The sequence below is a fragment of the Ranitomeya imitator genome, chromosome 1, assembly GCF_032444005.1.
Source record: "Ranitomeya imitator isolate aRanImi1 chromosome 1, aRanImi1.pri, whole genome shotgun sequence".
NCBI classification, from domain to species: domain Eukaryota; kingdom Metazoa; phylum Chordata; class Amphibia; order Anura; family Dendrobatidae; genus Ranitomeya; species Ranitomeya imitator.
The window spans coordinates 848,435,656-848,453,899 of record NC_091282.1 but is presented as its reverse complement, the minus strand read 5'-3'; the positions used below and the strand labels follow the sequence as shown (position 1 = coordinate 848,453,899).

Sequence of the window (18,244 nt, the reverse complement as noted above, 5' to 3'; positions counted from 1 at the left end):
GGCCACACACTGGGCCCTGATTCGGTTTTGCTCCCCAGGTGCCTTTTCACACCATCTTCTTATTCCAGCCTGCCACTAACTATCTAATAGGTCAGTTTACAGTGCTGTCCTCAGGCTATCTTCACTATCCAGTGAGTTACTACCATCATACAGTTTATACGTTCTGGCTGTCTCTTTGAGTCAGAGCCTATATGTATACTATGACTGTCATGACTGTTGACTGTACGATCCTAGAGGCCTTTTGAGCTACCTCAATACCAGAGCTCCCTATCTATTGGTCAGTACTTGCCTCTTCTTTCTTACAGACACCAGGTAAAACCTGGAGCAGCTCCTGGATTTGATTTCCAAGTATGGCAGGAACAAGTTCTCCCGCCTTGAACAGCAATTGGATCTTACTCTGCGCAAGCATCGACCAGTGTAGAAGGCTGCTCCAGGCCTGGATCCAGTGCGGAGTTTGGTGCTAACCGAGTTCTTCCTTCAGCAAGAATCGTATCATTTTTCACTGTTGTCTTTGGTTTTGTGGTGCCTTATACTTAGGTAAGCGGGTACGCACACGTCGATCCTCGTCCCGTTACAGAAGGTCCAAGACGGATAGGCTCGACTGTGACATCATGGTGAAGGACCTCCTTTTCGTCCGGACCGGACGGAAAAATTGTTGACCTCGCCGACCAAATTACTCTTGCAGGGAAATACATGGTATCCACCTCCCTAGACGTCTCTGCATGTGCTACTCAGGCGTCGAGCAATATTATGGCCATCTGTATGACCATTTGGCTTAAGGCGTAGCAGGCAGACTTCTCCTCAAACAATTCCCTTACCAACTTGCCTTTCCACGGTTCCCGTCGGTTGGCTCCAAGTTGGACCAAATTATTAAGGAGGGAACCGGAGAAACGAGCTCTCGCTTTCCTCAGGCTAAACCTCATCGTTCTCCTTTGTTACATCAGTCTCTGCACTTTCAGCGCTTCCCTTTGACGGTGGTGTTTTCCCACCAAGAGTCGTCAGCTTGGGGAAAAGGTTTTCCTTTAAATCCTCCTCCAGGTGTTTCTTTGATGCAAGGAGTAGATGCCCCAGGAACAGTCTGGGTGGATTCTCCTCAGCGTAACTCTTTGGGGATCTAAGATTCCTGAATGGAGGAGTCATCTTTGTCTTTCAGGATGGAATCTCTTCGTTCCGTAATTGCTTCCTGGGAGCCACAAGTGTTTTTTTTTTTTTTTTTGTTTGTTTGTTTTTTTTTTGTGTCCCATGGAAGCCTTTATCTATGTCCTTATTTCTTCAGGACATCGGAGGGGTGGGTCCATTTTCATTTTATCGCTTTCCCTATCGGGCTGTCATCCACTCCCAGAGTCTCGCAGAGCCTTTTTGGCAGCAGTTTTTGAACAATCGGTGGGTCACAGGTTAAGTGCTCTTACTGTACCTCGCCGACATTTTCCATAGCTCTTTCCATCATTCTTGATTCCCTTCCTTTCGTCAGTTTTCGGACTCATCCCCCATAACGCTCTCTCATCAGGTTACCTGGCCAGGGCGACGTGCATCTATCCGGCTAAAGCCGCCCCCTCCACGTTTTTGGAACTCTGGCTTGTGTGTTTAGAGGCCTTCTGGCCTCCAGGTCAGCGAATTCTTGCTGAATCCAGTCGGCAACTGTAGGTTTACCTGGTCAGAGCAGAGCGCATTCTTCTGCATTTCAGGCTCGCTCTACCTGGGCAGTGGGCGCCTCCGGGCAGATCATATAGGGCCTCCGCCCTGCACCTCTACAGAGTGATGGTCGATCCTCCACATGTTCGCAAATTTTTCAGAGTCCAGGTCCAGCTTCGGCTGTTGCCGGCTTAGGTAGAAAGACCTTGCAGGCGACTGTGGTGAGTTCTCCGACCTGATTGGAGTTGTCTGATGTTCCCTCCCCTTGGGTACTGCTTTGGGACGTCCCATGGTTTCCTGTGTCCCCCAATGAAGCGATAGAAAACAGGATTTTTTGGTTGCTTACCGTAAAATCTGTTTCTCGGGGCCTTCATTGGGGGACCCAGCACCTACCCAAGTTTAATAGCTCTGTTTACCATATTATATTGTTACAGTTTGAGTTTCTTTGTTTTTCTTTCTCTTTTACATGTTGCTTTTCCTACTGCTTTCTCACTACCTGAATATCCTAGTTCCGGTCGGTGGGGTGTACACTGAGGAGGGGGAGCTAACTTTTTTTTCTGCATAGTGTCAGCATCGTAGTGGCACCCGCATACACCCATGGTTTCCTATGTCCCCCAATGAAGGCCCCGAGAAACAGATTTTTACTGTAAGCGACCAAAAAATCCTGTTATTCTCCCTCACAGTACACAAAAGTGCAATGTATTTTGTCTCTGGCTTATTTGCAGCCGCATCTGCAGACACACAATGCAGAGCACGCTATCATCATGCCAGGGCGTGATTAAAGCCGTGCTTACAGAATAATTACAGCTCCCTGCACAATGTGACTGGAAGTGAGTGGCTACAGGGAGGATACAAGTTCATTTTCTCCCTGTAAACACATTTCCAGTAAGACAGCCTAACATTATTTTAACCTAAATATTAATCTTGTATCTGCAGGTAAATGGCATTTCTACACATGGCATATTTCCATTAATCCCTTTTATACAGCAGTCCAGCCCTTCGACGACCCTCAGTCATGTGACACGGGCGCTGATAGGCAGAGTATCACAATTCCACCCAAGGCTGTTAGGGGCACATATCGGCTAATTAAATCAGCCGACGTGCCTGAAAAGTTGCGGGCTCATTGCTGGAGAAGCTACCTTAGATGTACCTATACGTCGAAGGTCGGAAAGGGGTTAACGAAGTTGTCCACTACTTGGACAAGCCATTCTCAAACCCTATGTTTCCCCACAGTAAAATAACTTATACTTTCTTATACTTTAGCGCATGCGCGGTCGGAAATGGTGGACACGACGCACAAAAAACGTTATATGTAGCGTTTTTTGTGCCGACGGTCCGCCAAAACACGGACGCATCCGTCGCACGACGGATGCGACGTGCGGCAATCCGTCGCAATTCATCGCTAATGAAAGTCTATGGAGAAAAAACGCATCCTGCGGGCAACTTTGCAGGATGCGTTTTTCTCCAAAACGACGCATTGCGACGGAGGCCAAACGACGCTAGTGTGAAAGTAGCCTAACATGAGCCACAGGAGAGCCAGTGTCAATACAGCTGGAACGGTGCCAGCACTGGAGGAGTGTATACTATACCTGTAAATGTTTTAGTGGGGAGGAAATATAAGGCTCGAGAAGGGCTTGTCTTCCACTTAAGCCATATGGCCAGAACTAACTGCCTCCAAATGTGTAATATACATGTGAGTGAGCTCTTACGGAACCCACTCCACACACTGCAGTAATCGCATCTATGAGCAGTAACTGGAGATAACCTGAGTATCTGCTGCTCTCCCCTTAGGGTACCGTCACACTATGCGATTTACCTACGATCACGACCAGCGATATGACCTGGCCGTGATCGTAGGTAAATCGTAGTGTGGTCGCTGGGGAGCTGTCACACAGACAGCTCTCCAGCGACCAACGATGCCGAGGTACCCGGGTAACCAGGGTAAACATCGGGTTACTAAGCGCAGGACCGCGCTTAGTAACCCGATGTTTACCCTGGTTACCAGCGTAAAAAAAAAAGAAACAGCACATACTTACATTCTGGTGTCCGTCAGGTCCCTTGCCGTCTGCTTCCCGCACTCACTGACTGCCGGCCGTAAAGTAAAAGTGAAAGCACGTCACCGCTGTGCTCTGCTTTCACTTTACGGCCGGCAGTCACTGAGTGCGGGAAGCAGACGGCAAGGGACCTGACTGACACCAGAATGTAAGTATGTGCTGTTTGTTTTTTTTCAGTTTTACGCTTGTAACCAGGGCAAACATCGGGTTACTTAGCGCGGTCCTGCGCTTAGTAACCCGATGTTTACCCTGGTTACAAGCGAACGCATCGCTAGATCGCATCGCTAGATCGGTGTCACACACACCGATCTAGCGATGCCAGCGGGAGATCCAGCGACAAAAGAAAGTTCTAAACGATCTGCTACGACGTACGATTCTCAGCAGGATCCCTGATCGCTGCTGCGTGTCAGACACAGCAATATTGTAACGATATCGCTGGAACGTCACGAATCGTACCGTCGTAGCGATCGAAATGGCAGTGTGTGATGGTACCCTTAGTCTTACACAATCTCAATGGTGCTTCATTTTGGGAATTTCAGCCCCACCTGCAACTATTTTCCGATGTGTTGCTATGGCAGCTCTGGGCACCCTGAAGGCCCCCATTGCTGCAATGTTCAACGATCAAAAGTTCAAGCCCCTTAGGCCTCTTTCACACTTCAGTCTTTTTGTTTCAGTCAAAATCTGTCGTTTTGTGAAAAAAAAAAAAAAAAGATCCAGCGAATTTGCCCGCTGGATCCGTCTTTTTCTCATAGACTTGTATTCGCGACGGATGGCCTCACATTTTGTCCGTCGTGCGCTGGGTCCGTCGAAATTTGTTTATCCGTCGTCTGGAGAGGACGGACAAAGTAACTTTTTTTTTTTTTTTGTCTGTGTCGAAAACTTAAACCGCGACGGATCCAGCAGCGTCCGTCGTTGGCTAGAATGGAAGCCTATGGGCGCAAATGACGGAATCCAGCGACTGATTCCGTTTTTTTACACTGAGCATTCTCCAAATCTGTGTTTAGTAGCCAATTGGCCAGACAGCCCCAAATCTACGTAAACCTACCATGTGGCTTCATTCTTCAATGTGACGGCAAGTAGCATACAAGCAAGAAGCCTGCCAGCAATTTGCCTGATGGATAGATGCATAGATGGTCACAATATTTGCTAGTACTCATTCCATTTCTGCCACTTGCTCTACAACCTCTCAAAGATGGGATGATAAAACACTCAATATATAGGTTTCCATTATTTTCCAGTAGCCAATCACGATTGGGGACCTCCCATTTGGAGATATGAAAAACCGATCCGTCAAAAAAAACGTAAGAAACGGATGGATAAAACGGATGCAACGGATCCGGTTTTTCGAAGGATCAGCTACACAGATCCGTCAAAACGGGATCCGTTGTTTCCGTTTTTCTTTTTTTTTTCCGGAACCGTCGCGACGACGGATTTTGACTGACGCCAGAAGACTGAAGTGTGAAAGAGGCCTTAGTGGGACTAAAAAATAGTAAATGTTATTGTTCTGCTTCATTTATAAGTCAGTACACCCTGGGAAATTTGTTTTTAAAGAATCTCCAGGCAGCAACACTGTTTACAAGTTTGTTCTTTTGGTTGGTGGTGGTCACTGCATTATATGGAAACTGAAGGCCTTATTTTGCATAATAATCCTTACTGGATGTTCTTGAGAAAACGATCTATTAAAGCACATGGGCTTTTTAGTGGATATTCTCTCTATGCGTAAGATTAATAGCCACCAAACACTACTCTTGGAATGTTTATACTGTGGTTAAAATGGAGATCAGCAAACTCTAACAGTAAAGTTTTGCGTCAGTACCGAACACCTACCTACGGACACAAAACAAGGACTTCATCATAAAGTCCGTGTTAATATTTGGGTTTGTCCCCCCCATCCCCAACACGGGCAAGACAGCATGGCACACACTGCTTCTCATCGATGGTAAAATCATTACTGCCGGTCAAAGTCAGTTTCCACACTTTCAAATAACAGCTTGAACCCTCAGTGATGATCGGAGGTAAAAAGTTTACCTCCGATCTCTGGCGTCGGCTGATGGGACTACTGCTCCCACCAACCTACGCCTGCTGCCGCTAATAACAGCGAGAGCAGGCGGCGGCTGATGAAAGTAAAGTATTAATCAGCTGCTGCCTGCACTATGATTAAAAGGGGAAAAAAAAAACCAAAAAAACACAAGCGCTGTGTGTTCCCCTGTATTTCTAATAACTAGCCAGGCAAAACTGACAGCTGGGGGCTGCAACCCTCAGCTGTTAGCTTCAACAAGGTTGGTTATTAAGAATAGAGAGGTCCCCATGCCATATTTTTAATTCATTTAAATAAAAAACAGCATAGGGTCTCCCACATTTTTTTTTTTTGACAACCAGCCTTGCTAAAGCAGACAGCTGGGGGCTGGTATTCTCAGGCTGCTAAGGGGCCGTAGAGATTGCCCCCACTCCAGACTAAAAATAGCAGCCTGCAGCCACCCAGAAAAGGAGAATCTATTAGTTGTGCCAATTCTGGCACTTTCCCCGGCTCTTCCCACTAACCCTGTAGCGGTGGCAAGACTGGTTCCTATTTGTTGGATGGATGTCACCTTTATATTGTCCGTTGACATCAAGCCCACGGCTTAGTACTGGAGAGGCCTATCTATTACTAATCCTATATTTGTATGGTAAATAAACCCAGGGCCAGAATAAAGTTTTTTTTGTTTCAAATAAAAATCACGCACACTTTTCCATTTTTATTTAAAAATAACAAACATACTCACCTAACGCCCATTCCATAGAAGCTCTCATCTCCTGTAATAAAATAAAAAGCAATATCCCTCACCTCTCCTTCATTCTGTCCCACGCCATAATCCATGTCTGGGGATAAATAGTTTTCAACCTGGATGGTGCCAAGATGTTACCGTCCAGACTGAGAATCACTGGGAAAATGAGCTGCTGCGAGCTCCGCCTCAGTGACCAGAAGTGATGTCATTGAGCTTACCACCGGTCAGTGAGGCTGCGAAGGCTGGATGGATGGGAATAGAATTCATAGTGTTCCACGCCGTAATCAATCTATGCACCATGTGCTCTTCAGCATGAATGGTGGCATCATGCGACTGATAATGTTGAGAAGCCAGGAAGAGAGCGCTGCAGCGAGAGGTCCCCTGAACTACGATGATCACCGCTAGCACTATGAGAAAGTCTCATGGTGCAGCAGTGAGCTCAGAGAGTTCACTGTGAGAAATTTCTCCTGGTGAACACACCTCTGCACCGTGAGACCTTTTTACTGTGCGAGTGATGATCTCACCGAGGTCACCACAGTTTATTTGCCTGGCTGGGAACGCAGCCTCAGTGACCGGTGGAAACCTCGATGACGTCACTGCTGGTCACTGACTCTGAGCTCGCAGCAGCTCATTCTCCCATTGGTTCTCAGCCTGAACGGTCGCATCTTGGCACTGTCCAGGTTTAAAACTATCTCCAGACATGGAATATGGCGTGGAACGGAACGACAGACAGGTGAGGGATATGGTTGTTCATTTTTGTTTTATTGCAGGAGACGAGGGATTCAATGGAATGGGCGTTAAATGAGTATAACTGTTATTTTTAAATAGAAATGGAAGTGTTTTGTTTTTATTTCAAAGAAGACTTTATTCTGGATGTGTTTATTTAAAAATACAACTATAGGATTTGTAATGAATAGGGGTCTTAGTAACGGAGAGGCGTCTATAAGTCGTGGACGTGCTGTCACCAGACACTACAAAGGTGACATCAACCCCACAAATATTACCCCTATTACCCACCGCCACAGGGCAAGTGGGAAGTGTCGGACAAAGTGCCAGAATTGGCACATCTAATAGATGTGCCTTTTCTGGCGGCTGCGGGCTGCTATTTTTAGGCTGGGGGCCTATATCCATAGCCCCTTACCAGCCTGAGAATACCTGCCGCCAGCTGTCAGCTTTATATTGGCTGATTGTCTAAAGTAAGAGGGGACTCCACGCTGTTTTTTAATTTATTTAAATAATTAAAAAATACAGCGTGGGGACCCCTCCATTCTTGATAACCAACCTTGCTGAAGCTAACATCTGAGGGTTGCAACCCCCCAGCTGTGAGTTTTGCTTGGCTGGTTATCAAACAGACGGCAACCCACACGGTTTTTTTTTTTTTCCTCCTTTAATTATTTGAGAGCGCAGGTCCCGACTCCAGAATACTCCCATCAGCTGCCACCTGCTCTCCCTGTTTTTAGCGGCAGCAGGCGTAGGCTGATGGGACCAGTAGTCGCATCAGCTTACGCCAGTGACTGGAGGTAAACTTTATACCTCCGATGAAAGCTGCAGGCTCATGCAGTCATTTGTCAGAGAGGGAACCGTGGCTGTTACTGGTGGTAATTTTTTTTTTACCGCCGATCAGAAGCAGTGTTTGCTGCGCTGTCATGCACATGACAGCTTGGGAAACACTGGATGTTCGGGCTCCCCATTTTAAGTGAATGGGTTTCAGGTACTGTTCTGGTCCCGGAACCAGAACTTTATTTTTTATATATAACTGTACAGCCTGACCCTAACATCCACGGGTCTGCCCATCTCTAGTTATAAACTACTGTATATTTCTGACTTCTAAGACGCAGCAAATTAGTTTTGGATATTGGAATCTCTTACACAGTGGGAAGCAGTGGGGGAGGTGAGTACTGTATGGATAAATGAGCCCAACTTTTCCTCAGGAATTAAGCCGCTAGACATCTTTTTCTGCCATAACTGTGAACATCTCTCATCCCATCTGCTGACCAATTGTATATAAGATTATATAATGCTGTACGGAATATTTTGTACACACTCTGCTTGTATGCATACCTAACAATGAAAGCACATATATCAAGCTGGAAAAAACGTACATTGCCACAATCCCTTGGTAACCTTTCAAAACTGCAAATTGATGTATTGTCACAGCAGAAACCTTGTGTATTAAATTGGAAGTCGTAGATGCGGACACAGACCGAAGAGTTCTCTTGTGCAAGAACAATAAGCATTTACCCCATTGTCTGTGACAGAAGTCGCTTGCTGCTTTGTAGGTGGTAATGGACTCCATTACTTTTTGGGGTCTTGTGCATCTGCTCAGGTGCATCCCCTCCTAGTGGATTTCCTACTAAATACATACATCTCCTGTCCATAGACCCACATTGATCTCAAAAACAGTGTTTGACCATTGTTCTATTACTCTTTATGGCTAGCTGAAAGGATGACCATGCAGTGTAATGAGGAAGGCTTCTTGTGTAGTGATAAATATTAGGGCAAGTAAAGTTTACTATACAGTGGCTGTAATATATCCTGTCAGAATTAACTCTTTACCTCACATCTTGTTTGTCCACCGAGCTATAAAACTGCGGGAGATGCTTCATAATCTTGCTATGATTGTCTCATAGTATGAAGGAATTAAAATATCAACCCCCTCGCCTACCCTACACCACTGAAGTTATTAACCACTCCACTTCCTTAGATTACCAGTTAAGTATATCTGTTTTTCCCATTTTCTTGAATCTTAAAAAGGTCCTTTTCTGTTTCCAGCGTGTGAAAGCTGAGAAAGCGGAGATAACTAGGTTTTTACAGAAATCCAAAACATCCCAAACGCCAAAGGTAAGATATTGTAAAACATTCTATTGTGTTTTTTTTTTTTTTTTATCACGTTAAGAAAAATCTAAGCTCTCTGGTTATATTTTCAATCAGCACCAACATGTACAAAGGTGCAGAGAGCTGTTAGATCCTCTGGAATTTGCTCTAGTTCTACTGAAGCCTCTTGTAGTAGAATTGTATCAGTGTACATTAAAGTAATCTTGTTATGTTAGATGCCTGGATTTTGTGGGCCAGGGGCAGACACTGATGGCTTGTGGCCCCTGCGCCAGAAATGTCTGCCCCCCCCCTTCATTTTATGGTGGCATTTATATTGGTATATGGTCTCCATCCTGGTATGTGCTGCTCAATCCTGCATCCCCATCCTGTCATGTGCTGCTCCCATCCTGCGCCCCCGTTCTGTCATGTGCTGCTCCCATCCTGCGCCCCCGTTCTGTCATGTGCTGCTCCCATCCTGCGCCACCGTTCTGTCACATGCTGCTCCCATCCTGCGCCACCGTTCTGTCATGTTCTGCTCCCATCCTGCGCCCCCGTTCTGTCATGTGCTGCTTCCATCTTGCACCCCCGTTCTGTCATGTGCTGCTCCATTCTGCGCTCCCATCCTGTCATGTGCTGTTCCCATCCTGCGCCCCCGTTCTGTCATGTGCTGCTCCCATCCTGCGCCCCCGTTCTGTCATGTGCTGCCCTATTCTGTCATGTGCTGCTCCCATCCTGCGCCCCCGTTCTGTCATGTGCTGCTCCCGTCCTGCGCCACCGTTCTTTAATTTGCTGCTCCCATCCATATGCCCCATACGCTGCTCCATAATATATGCCCCGTATCAGGTGGCGTAAGTAACAAATAGCTGTGGCATGAAGTGCCACAGCCTCATGCCACAGCAATTTGTTACTTGCGCCACCTGATTCCTTTTCGCCGCCATTTTCTTGGTCCTCCTGCTGGTGGAATTGGCGCCTGCGCAGTCTGCGCTTTCCGGCGCCATTTTCTTGAAGACACACTGCAGTGTGTCTTCAAGAAAATGGCGCCGGAAAGCAGGGACTGCGCAGGCGCCGATTCCGGCAGCAGGAGCAAGAAAATGGCGGCGGAAAGGAATCAGGTGGCGTAAGTAACAAATTGCTGTGGCATGAAGTGCCACAGCTTCATGCCACAGCAATTTGTTACTTACGCCATTCCTTTCCGCCCATTTTCTTCGTCCTCCTGCTGCCGGAATCGGCGCCTGCGCAGTCCGCGATTTCCGGCGCCATTTTCTTGAAGACACACTGCAGTTCACAGGAGCCGATTCCGGCAGCAGGACAAAGGAATCAGGCGGCGTAAGTAGCAAATTGCTGTGGCATGAAGTGCCACAGCTTCATGCCACAGCAATTTACTTACGCCATTCCTTTTGTCGGGGTCGTCACGACAATACCCTTCCTTCACCAGTCATTCCAAATTAGACTAAGAGCATTGGTACCGGATAAGAATGAGTCAGACAAAGTGCTGGTTCAATCTCAGTGCATGCTCGTGCTTCCACACGTAGTGGCAACGTCACAGCAACAACTGACTTTATTTACAGATACACAGCGTTATATGGTCCATTGGGGGAAGGTGTGCAATGGGCGGGGTTAGGCGGGGTTAAACAATATGTGTCTAGTATTCAGTCTTTCTGGTTGGTTCTGACGTCATCTGGTGGATCCTCCTCTTTTCACGTCACTCAGGTTTCCATTTCAGCAGAAATTATACTTTAGCTTCAGAAACGAAACTAGCTTCTCAGCAGAAACAAAACTAGGGCAAAGGTGAATACTGGCAGCCATCTTAAATACTGTTACATTTGCATCAGCAAGCAAAAGGGGAAAACTTATTATTTCACAGCATAAGAATATAAAAGTACAAAAAGTGTATAAAGATATATCTTTTCACCTTGACACTTTCCGCCCATTTTCTTCGTCCTCCTGCTGCCGGAATCGGCGCCAGCGCCATTTTCTTGAAGACACACCTGCAGTGTGTCTTCAAGAAAATGGCGCCGGAAAGCGCGGACTGCGCAGGCGCCGATTCCGGCAGCAGGAGGACGAAGAAAATGGGCGGGGCGGAAAGGAATGGCGTAAGTAACAAATTGCTGTGGCATGAAGTGCCACAGCATAATCAGGGCGCAAATATGTGCACGGTGTCCCCCTGCTCCCGACCCACTGCTCTCGGCAGTCCGCGCCTTCCGGCGCCATTTTTTTTTTCCTCACACTCTATAATGTAACGCTAGGAGCGTCGCGCCTGCGCAGTCTATAAAGGCTTCGGACAGAGTGACGCTCCCAGCGTGTATGTGTGTATATATATATATATATATATATATATATATATATATATATATATATATATATATATATATATATATATATATATATATATATATATATATATATTTATTTATAGAATGAATGTGTGTGTGCGTAATAAGGGTCAGTGTTATACGTAATAGAGGAAACTATGTAACTATTGACGGCACTATACATAAGTGAGTACTTTATATACTAAGGGACTGTGCTATACATAAGGTTACATTCCTGTATCAGTGTGCAGTGTCGCTGTGCTGTCCGCTTTTACATACACATTGCGCATGTCCTATTCTGATCCTCAATTCGATCAGAAGAAAACATTCTCTGACCCTCACGGATCCCATTCTCAGTCGTGATTTTCACTTGTGTGAATGGATGTATGTACGAATCCGTGTGCCGTCTGATAAAAGAAAATCTGGCATCACATGGACAATTTCACACAAATGTGAGTGTGTGGCCTAAGGGATTACCGTATATACTCGAGTATAAGCCGAGATTTTCAGCCCCCTTTTTTGGGCTGAAAGTGACCCCCTCGGCTTATACTCGAGTCATTGTCAGCGGGGGGGTCGTGCGTGGGAGCGGCGCGGTGACATACTCACCTGCTCCTGGCGCTGTCCCTGCATGTCCCATGGTCTCCGGGCAGCTCTTCCTGTGTTCAGCGGTCATGTGGTACCGCTCATTAGTAATGAATATGGACACATATTCATTACTGTAATGAGCGGTATGTGACCGCTGAACACAGGAAGATTCCGCCGGCTCCCGGAGACCATCTGACAGTGAGACGCTGCCAGGGACTGCGCCGGGAGCAGGTGAGTATATCGGGGGTGGTGAGCATTGCGCGATAGTCACCTTCCTTGTTCCACCGCTGCGCGCTGCTCTGTCTTCCATCCTCTGCACTGTTCAGGTCAGATGGCGCGATTAGTGTGCGCAAACGTCCACCCCCCCCTCGGCTTATGCACGAGTCACGGTCCCAGAAAGCCAGCGGGGGAGCAGCAGGGGTCACAGAGGCCGGAGCCAGCGGCTGTGGCTAAAGCCTGTGCCGCTGCTGTAATAGCGCACAGTGCCAGCCGCAACTGCCGGTTTCCAGCACTCATCATACTTGCCTACCAGCACGCCCTCAGGGCTGGCACTGCATCTCGTTCCGGGCAGCGCTCATTAAGGTAATGAATATGCACGCCTCTCCACTCCAATAGACGTGGTGTGCATATTCATTACTTTAATGAGCGGGTCCACGTGATTGCTCTGCAGGAAGAGATGCTGGAAGCCAGAACAAAATGCAGTGCCACTGAGGGCGTGCAGGCGGGTAAATAGGATTTTTTTTTTTTTTTTTTTTTAAACCCCTTCATGACCCAGCCTATTTTGACCTTAATGTCCTGGCCGTTTTTTGCAATTCTGACCAGTGTCCCTTTTATGAGGTATTAACTCAGGAATGCTTCAACGAATCCTAGTGGTTCTGAGATTGTTTTTTCGTGACATATTGGGCTTCATGTTAGTGGTAAATTTAGGTCGATAATTTTTGCGTTTATTTGTGAAAAAAATGGAAATTTGGCTAAAAGTTTGAAAATTTCGCAATTTTCAAATTTTGAATTTTTATTCTGTTAAACGAGAGAGTTATGTGACACAAAATAGTTAATAAATAACATTACCCACATGTCTACTTTACATCAGCACAATTTTGGAAACAAAATATTTTTTTGTTAGGAAGTTATAAGGGTTAAAAGTTGACCAGCAATTCCTCATTTTTATAGCAAAATTTACAAAACCATTTTTTTTAGGGACCACCTCACATTTGAAGTCAGTTTGAGTGGTCTATGTAGCTGAAAATACCCAAAAGTGACACCATTCTAAAAACTGCCCCACTCAAGGTGCTCAAAACCACATTCAAGAAGTTTATTAACCCTTCAGGTGCTTCGCAGCAGCAGAAGCAACATGGAAGGAAAAAATGAACATTTAACTTTTTAGTCACAAAAATGATCTTTTAGCAACATTTTTTTTATTTTCCCAAGGGTAAAAAGAGAAACTGGACCCCAAAAGTGATTGTACAATTTGTCCTGAGTACGCCGATACCCCATATGTGGGGAAGGGGGAAGAACTACTGTTCGGGCGCATGACAGGGCTCGGAAGGGAAGGAGCGCCATTTGACTTTTTTGAAAAATTGGCTCCAATCTTTAGCGGACACCATGTCACGTTTGGAGAGCCCCTGTGTGCCTAAACATTTGAGCTCCCCCCACAAGTGACCCCATTTTGGAAACTAGACCCCTTCCCAAGGAACTTATCTAGATGCATAGTGAGCACTTTGAACCCCCAGGTGCTTCACAAATTGATCCGTAAAAATGAAAAAGTACTTTTTTTTCACAAACAATTTCTTTTTGCCTTAATTTGTTAATTTCCACATGGGCAACAGGATAAAATGGATCCTAAAATGTGTTGGGCAATTTCTCCGGAGTACACCGATACCTCATATGTGGTCACAAACCACTGTTTGTGCACACGGCAAGGCTCGGAAGGGAAGGAGCGCCATTTGACTTTTTGAATGAAAAATTAGCTCCAATCGTTAGCGGACACCATGTCGCGTTTGGAGAGCCCCTGTGTGCCTAAACATTTGAGCTCCCCCACATGTGACCCCATTTTGGAAACTAGACCTCCCATGGAACTAACCTAGATGTGTGGTGACTAGTGTTGAGCGATACCTTCCGATATCGGAAAGTATCGGATTGGATCGGCCGATATTCAAAAAATATCGGATATCGCCGATACCGATACCCGATCCCAATGCAAGTCAATGGGACCAAAATATCGGAATTAAAATAAACCCTTTCTTTCCTTGTAGGTTCATTCTACATGAAGGAAAACAACAAAGAATAATGCAGGATGTATTTGGGGAGGTGGCGGAGACATTAAAGTCATAGAGGTTTAGCCCAATTAAATAGAATAGCATTATATATATATATATTTTTTTTTAAAGACGTTCGGAGTGACAAAGATATTGACTATGTAATTTTTTTTTTATTTTGTCAGATATTGATGTTTCACTATTCCACGCCCTTCCCGTTCTTTTTTTTTTTTTTTACTTCTCCCACACTTTCATCTTCTTCATCATCAGCATCTTTGACATCAACTTCTTCACCTTATTCATCTTCTTCTTCATCTTCTACCTATTTTTTTTTTATTACATTCTTCATATTCATTTTATTCAACTATTATTATTCTTCCTATTCTACTTCTTCATCATATTCTCATTTGTGACAGGCATTCCCGTAGTTATCTATTAAAGTTTGAAGATTACACCTTCCGTTCTGCCAGTCACAAAAGTTACATTTGTCCGCGTTCAGTTTGGCCTGCAGCATCAGGCTTTATCCAGGGGCACCACGAGGAGGAACGGACTCACCCCCATACACTGCTTAGTCTTCTTCTGCATATAATTTAGATAATATCTTTTGCTCTGATATTAAGTCTTATGCTTAATGTTCTTCTGCTCTTTGTTCTGCAGCCTCTTGCTCTTCTGCTTCTCGGTCTTCCATGTCGTCGTCTCCAGGGTCGTCGTCTCCGTCGTCGTCATCGGGGTGGTCTTCAGGGTCGTCATCTCCAGGGTCGTCGTCATCTCACTGGTTGTCGTCTCCGTCGTCGTCATCTTAGGGGTGGTCTTCCGGGTCGTCGACTTTAGGGTCTTCAACTTGGAAATGTAGCAGAAGGTACAAGAAGGCTGAGAAAATGCCAAGAACCAGCTGATGGAACTGGAACTCGGATGGCTACCCGAAGGTTCAAGAGCCTATGGAACTACCGAGGACCAGCTGACGTTACTGGAACCCGGTTACTAAGCAGGAGGTACCCGTGCTAAAAAGCACTACCAAGGACCGCCTGACGTTGGCGGAACTCGGATACCCAGAAGGAGGCACCTAAGCCAAAGGCTCTGCCCGGAACCAGCTGACGTTACTGGAACCAGGATGGGGAGCAGAAGGTACAAGAGCAAAAGACACTGCCGAGAACCAGCTGACGGTGCTGGAACCCGGATGGGTAGCCGAAGGTCCAAGAGCCAATGGAACTACCGAGGACCAGCTGACGTTACTGGAACTCGGTTACTAAGCAGGAGGTACCCGTGCCTGAAAGCACTACCAAGGACCACCTGACGTTGGTGGAACTTGGATACCCAGAAGGAGGCACCTAAGCCAAAGGCTCTGCCCGGAACCAGCTGACGGTACTGGAACCAGGATGGGGAGCAGAAGGTACAAGAGCAAAAGACACTGCCGAGAACCAGCTGACGGTGCTGGAACCAGGATGTGGACCAGAAGGTCCACAGGAGAAGAGAGAACAGCTTGGCTGCGAGGCAGCCGCAGTTACCGAACCCCAACAGTCCTACAGGGGGAGCTTGGCATACTGGCACTACAGAACCAGCCTTGACTACCAATTCACGCAGCCCACATAGGAAGCTCCTAAACTGGAGGCACCCTGGAGTTGGCTAACTCGACCGCAACACGACGGGGCAACGCATTGGTGTCTCAGTGAGTTTGACAGTACCCGGAAACAGCTGACGGTGCTGGAACCAGGCTGGGCACGAGGGAGTACCCGTGACAAAAACACTGCCGGGAACCAGCTGGCGGTGCTGGAACCCGAATGCGTCGCCCCAGTGTGCAAGAGCCAATGGCACCGAGGACCAGCTGACGGTGCTGGAACCCGGTTACTAAGCTGTAGGTGCCCGCGCTGAAAAGCACTACCAAGGACCGCCTGACGTTGGCAGAACTCGGATACCCACCTAAGCCAAAGGCTCTGCCCGGAACCAGCTGACGGTGCTGGAACCAGGTGGTGGACCAGAAGGTCCACAGGAGAGGAGAGAACCGCTTGGCCGCGAGGCAGCCGCAGTTACCGAACCCCAACAGTCCTACAGGGGGAGCTTGGCCTACTGGCACTACAGAACCAGCCTTGACTACCAATTCACGCAGCCCACATAGGAAGCTCCTAAACTGGAGGCACCCTGGAGTTGGCTAACTCGACCGCAACACGACGGGGCAACGCATAGGTGTTTCAGTGACCTTGACACTACCCGGAATCAGCTGACGGTGCTGGAACCAGGATGCGTTGCCTATTAAAGATTGTCTTCCTACAGCCCCAACTAGCGGTGTTGGAGCAAAGGGTAAGCAGGGGGAGCAGAGTGTAGGCCGAAGCCTGCACTGGAGGCAGCTTTGTGTCTGCGTTGCGTTTGCAGGACACTTTGCCGGCTACACAGTGGGGGAACAGCTGGCGTTGCTGAACCCCACTGACACAATGGCTGGTGTTTTTCTCTGTGCAGCTAGCACTTCCGGGCAAAAACTAGCGGTGTTAGAGCCCAGGGGCAGCAGGAGGAGGAGAGGAGCAGAGTGTAGGCCGAAGCCTAGTTGAACCAATTTCAAAGGAAACCTTTAACCCCCCCTCAGGTGTTACAAAGTACAAGAGACACACCTTGTGCAGTATTAATGCTGCACAAGTCAAAGGTTGCTCTATTAATTTGTCTACTTGCACACGCTGAATGAAAGACGTACACAATTTAGCCCATTCTACAGTCAAACTGTAGTGGATGCGTGACTTGTCTTTTTAAGGAGACGCAGCACAGGTGTCCCAAATAACGCCTTGGTGCTTGGCGCAGCTTCCTGAGCGTTGTTGTTTGCTGTACAGGAGTCTGCGCTCTTGTGTTATCCCTTGGCAATGCCCTGTTAGCGCTGCCCGTCTTATGACCTCATTTCATGTTGGCCGGTGCGGTTAACGATGGCCATGAATCCCAGACCCACAGTGCCTTTTCATAAAGTCACACTGCGGTGCTGGGATTCGTGGCCTTGAGCAGTAAATATTTTCGCCGCTCACACACGTCCTTACCCCTGCTTCAGACTGGGCGGCCTCTGCTGATCCCTTCTCGCATGCTGTGGCCATGAGGCCGCACAGTCTGAAGAAGGCGGAAGGAGATGAGTGACGACAGGCGAACATATGCACTGCTCGTGCCCATAAACCACACCCTCGCTGACAAAATAAATAAGACACCGAGGGGCGTTGTTTCTAGCAGGGCGGACGCACAGGCGCAGCCAGCTAACCAATGATGTCAAAGGACGGGCAGCGCTACCAAGGGTGGTGCTGCGTATCATTAGAAAGGAAAGTCACAACTCAGGGACAGTGGAATGGTCTCAATGAGACACATTTTGTACGTGTTGAGTTCCACGTGGGCAAGGAGAAAAAGTCAGCCACCTTGTACAAATGCAGCATTACTGCTGTACAAGGTGGCTGTTATACATAGAAACACCTGTGGGGTTGGGGGGCAGGATCCCTTTAATTTCAGTTCATGTGCCTGCGTGGCATTTGCAGTTCACGTTGCAGGCTACACAGCAGGGGAACAGCTGGCGGTGCTGAACCCCACTAACACATTGGCTGGTGTTCTTCTCTGTGCAGCTAGCACGTCCGGGCAGAAACTGGCGGTGTTTGAGCCCAGGGTCAGCAGGAGGAGGAGAGGAGCAGAGTGTAGGCCGAAGCCTGCACTGGTGGCAGCTTTTGGTCAGTTGTGCCAGCGTGGCTTGTGCTGGACACGATGCCGGCTACACAGCAGGGGAACAGCTGGCGGTGCAGAACCCCACTAACACATTGGCTGTTGTTCTTCTCTGTGCAGCTAGCACGTCCGGGCAGAAACTGGCGGTGTTTGAGCCC

General features: G+C 47.4%; 1 protein-coding gene across 2 annotated transcripts in view; it reads left to right on the top strand.

Annotated features, from left to right (window-relative positions):
• Positions 1-18,244, top strand: part of CHAF1A (chromatin assembly factor 1 subunit A) — a 229,156-nt gene that overhangs the window by 88,108 nt on the left and 122,804 nt on the right. For both annotated transcript variants that reach the window (XM_069741254.1, XM_069741262.1), the window contains exon 6: positions 9,224-9,292. In XM_069741254.1, coding sequence (XP_069597355.1) covers positions 9,224-9,292 — 69 coding nt within the window. The remainder of the gene's footprint in view (positions 1-9,223; positions 9,293-18,244) is intronic.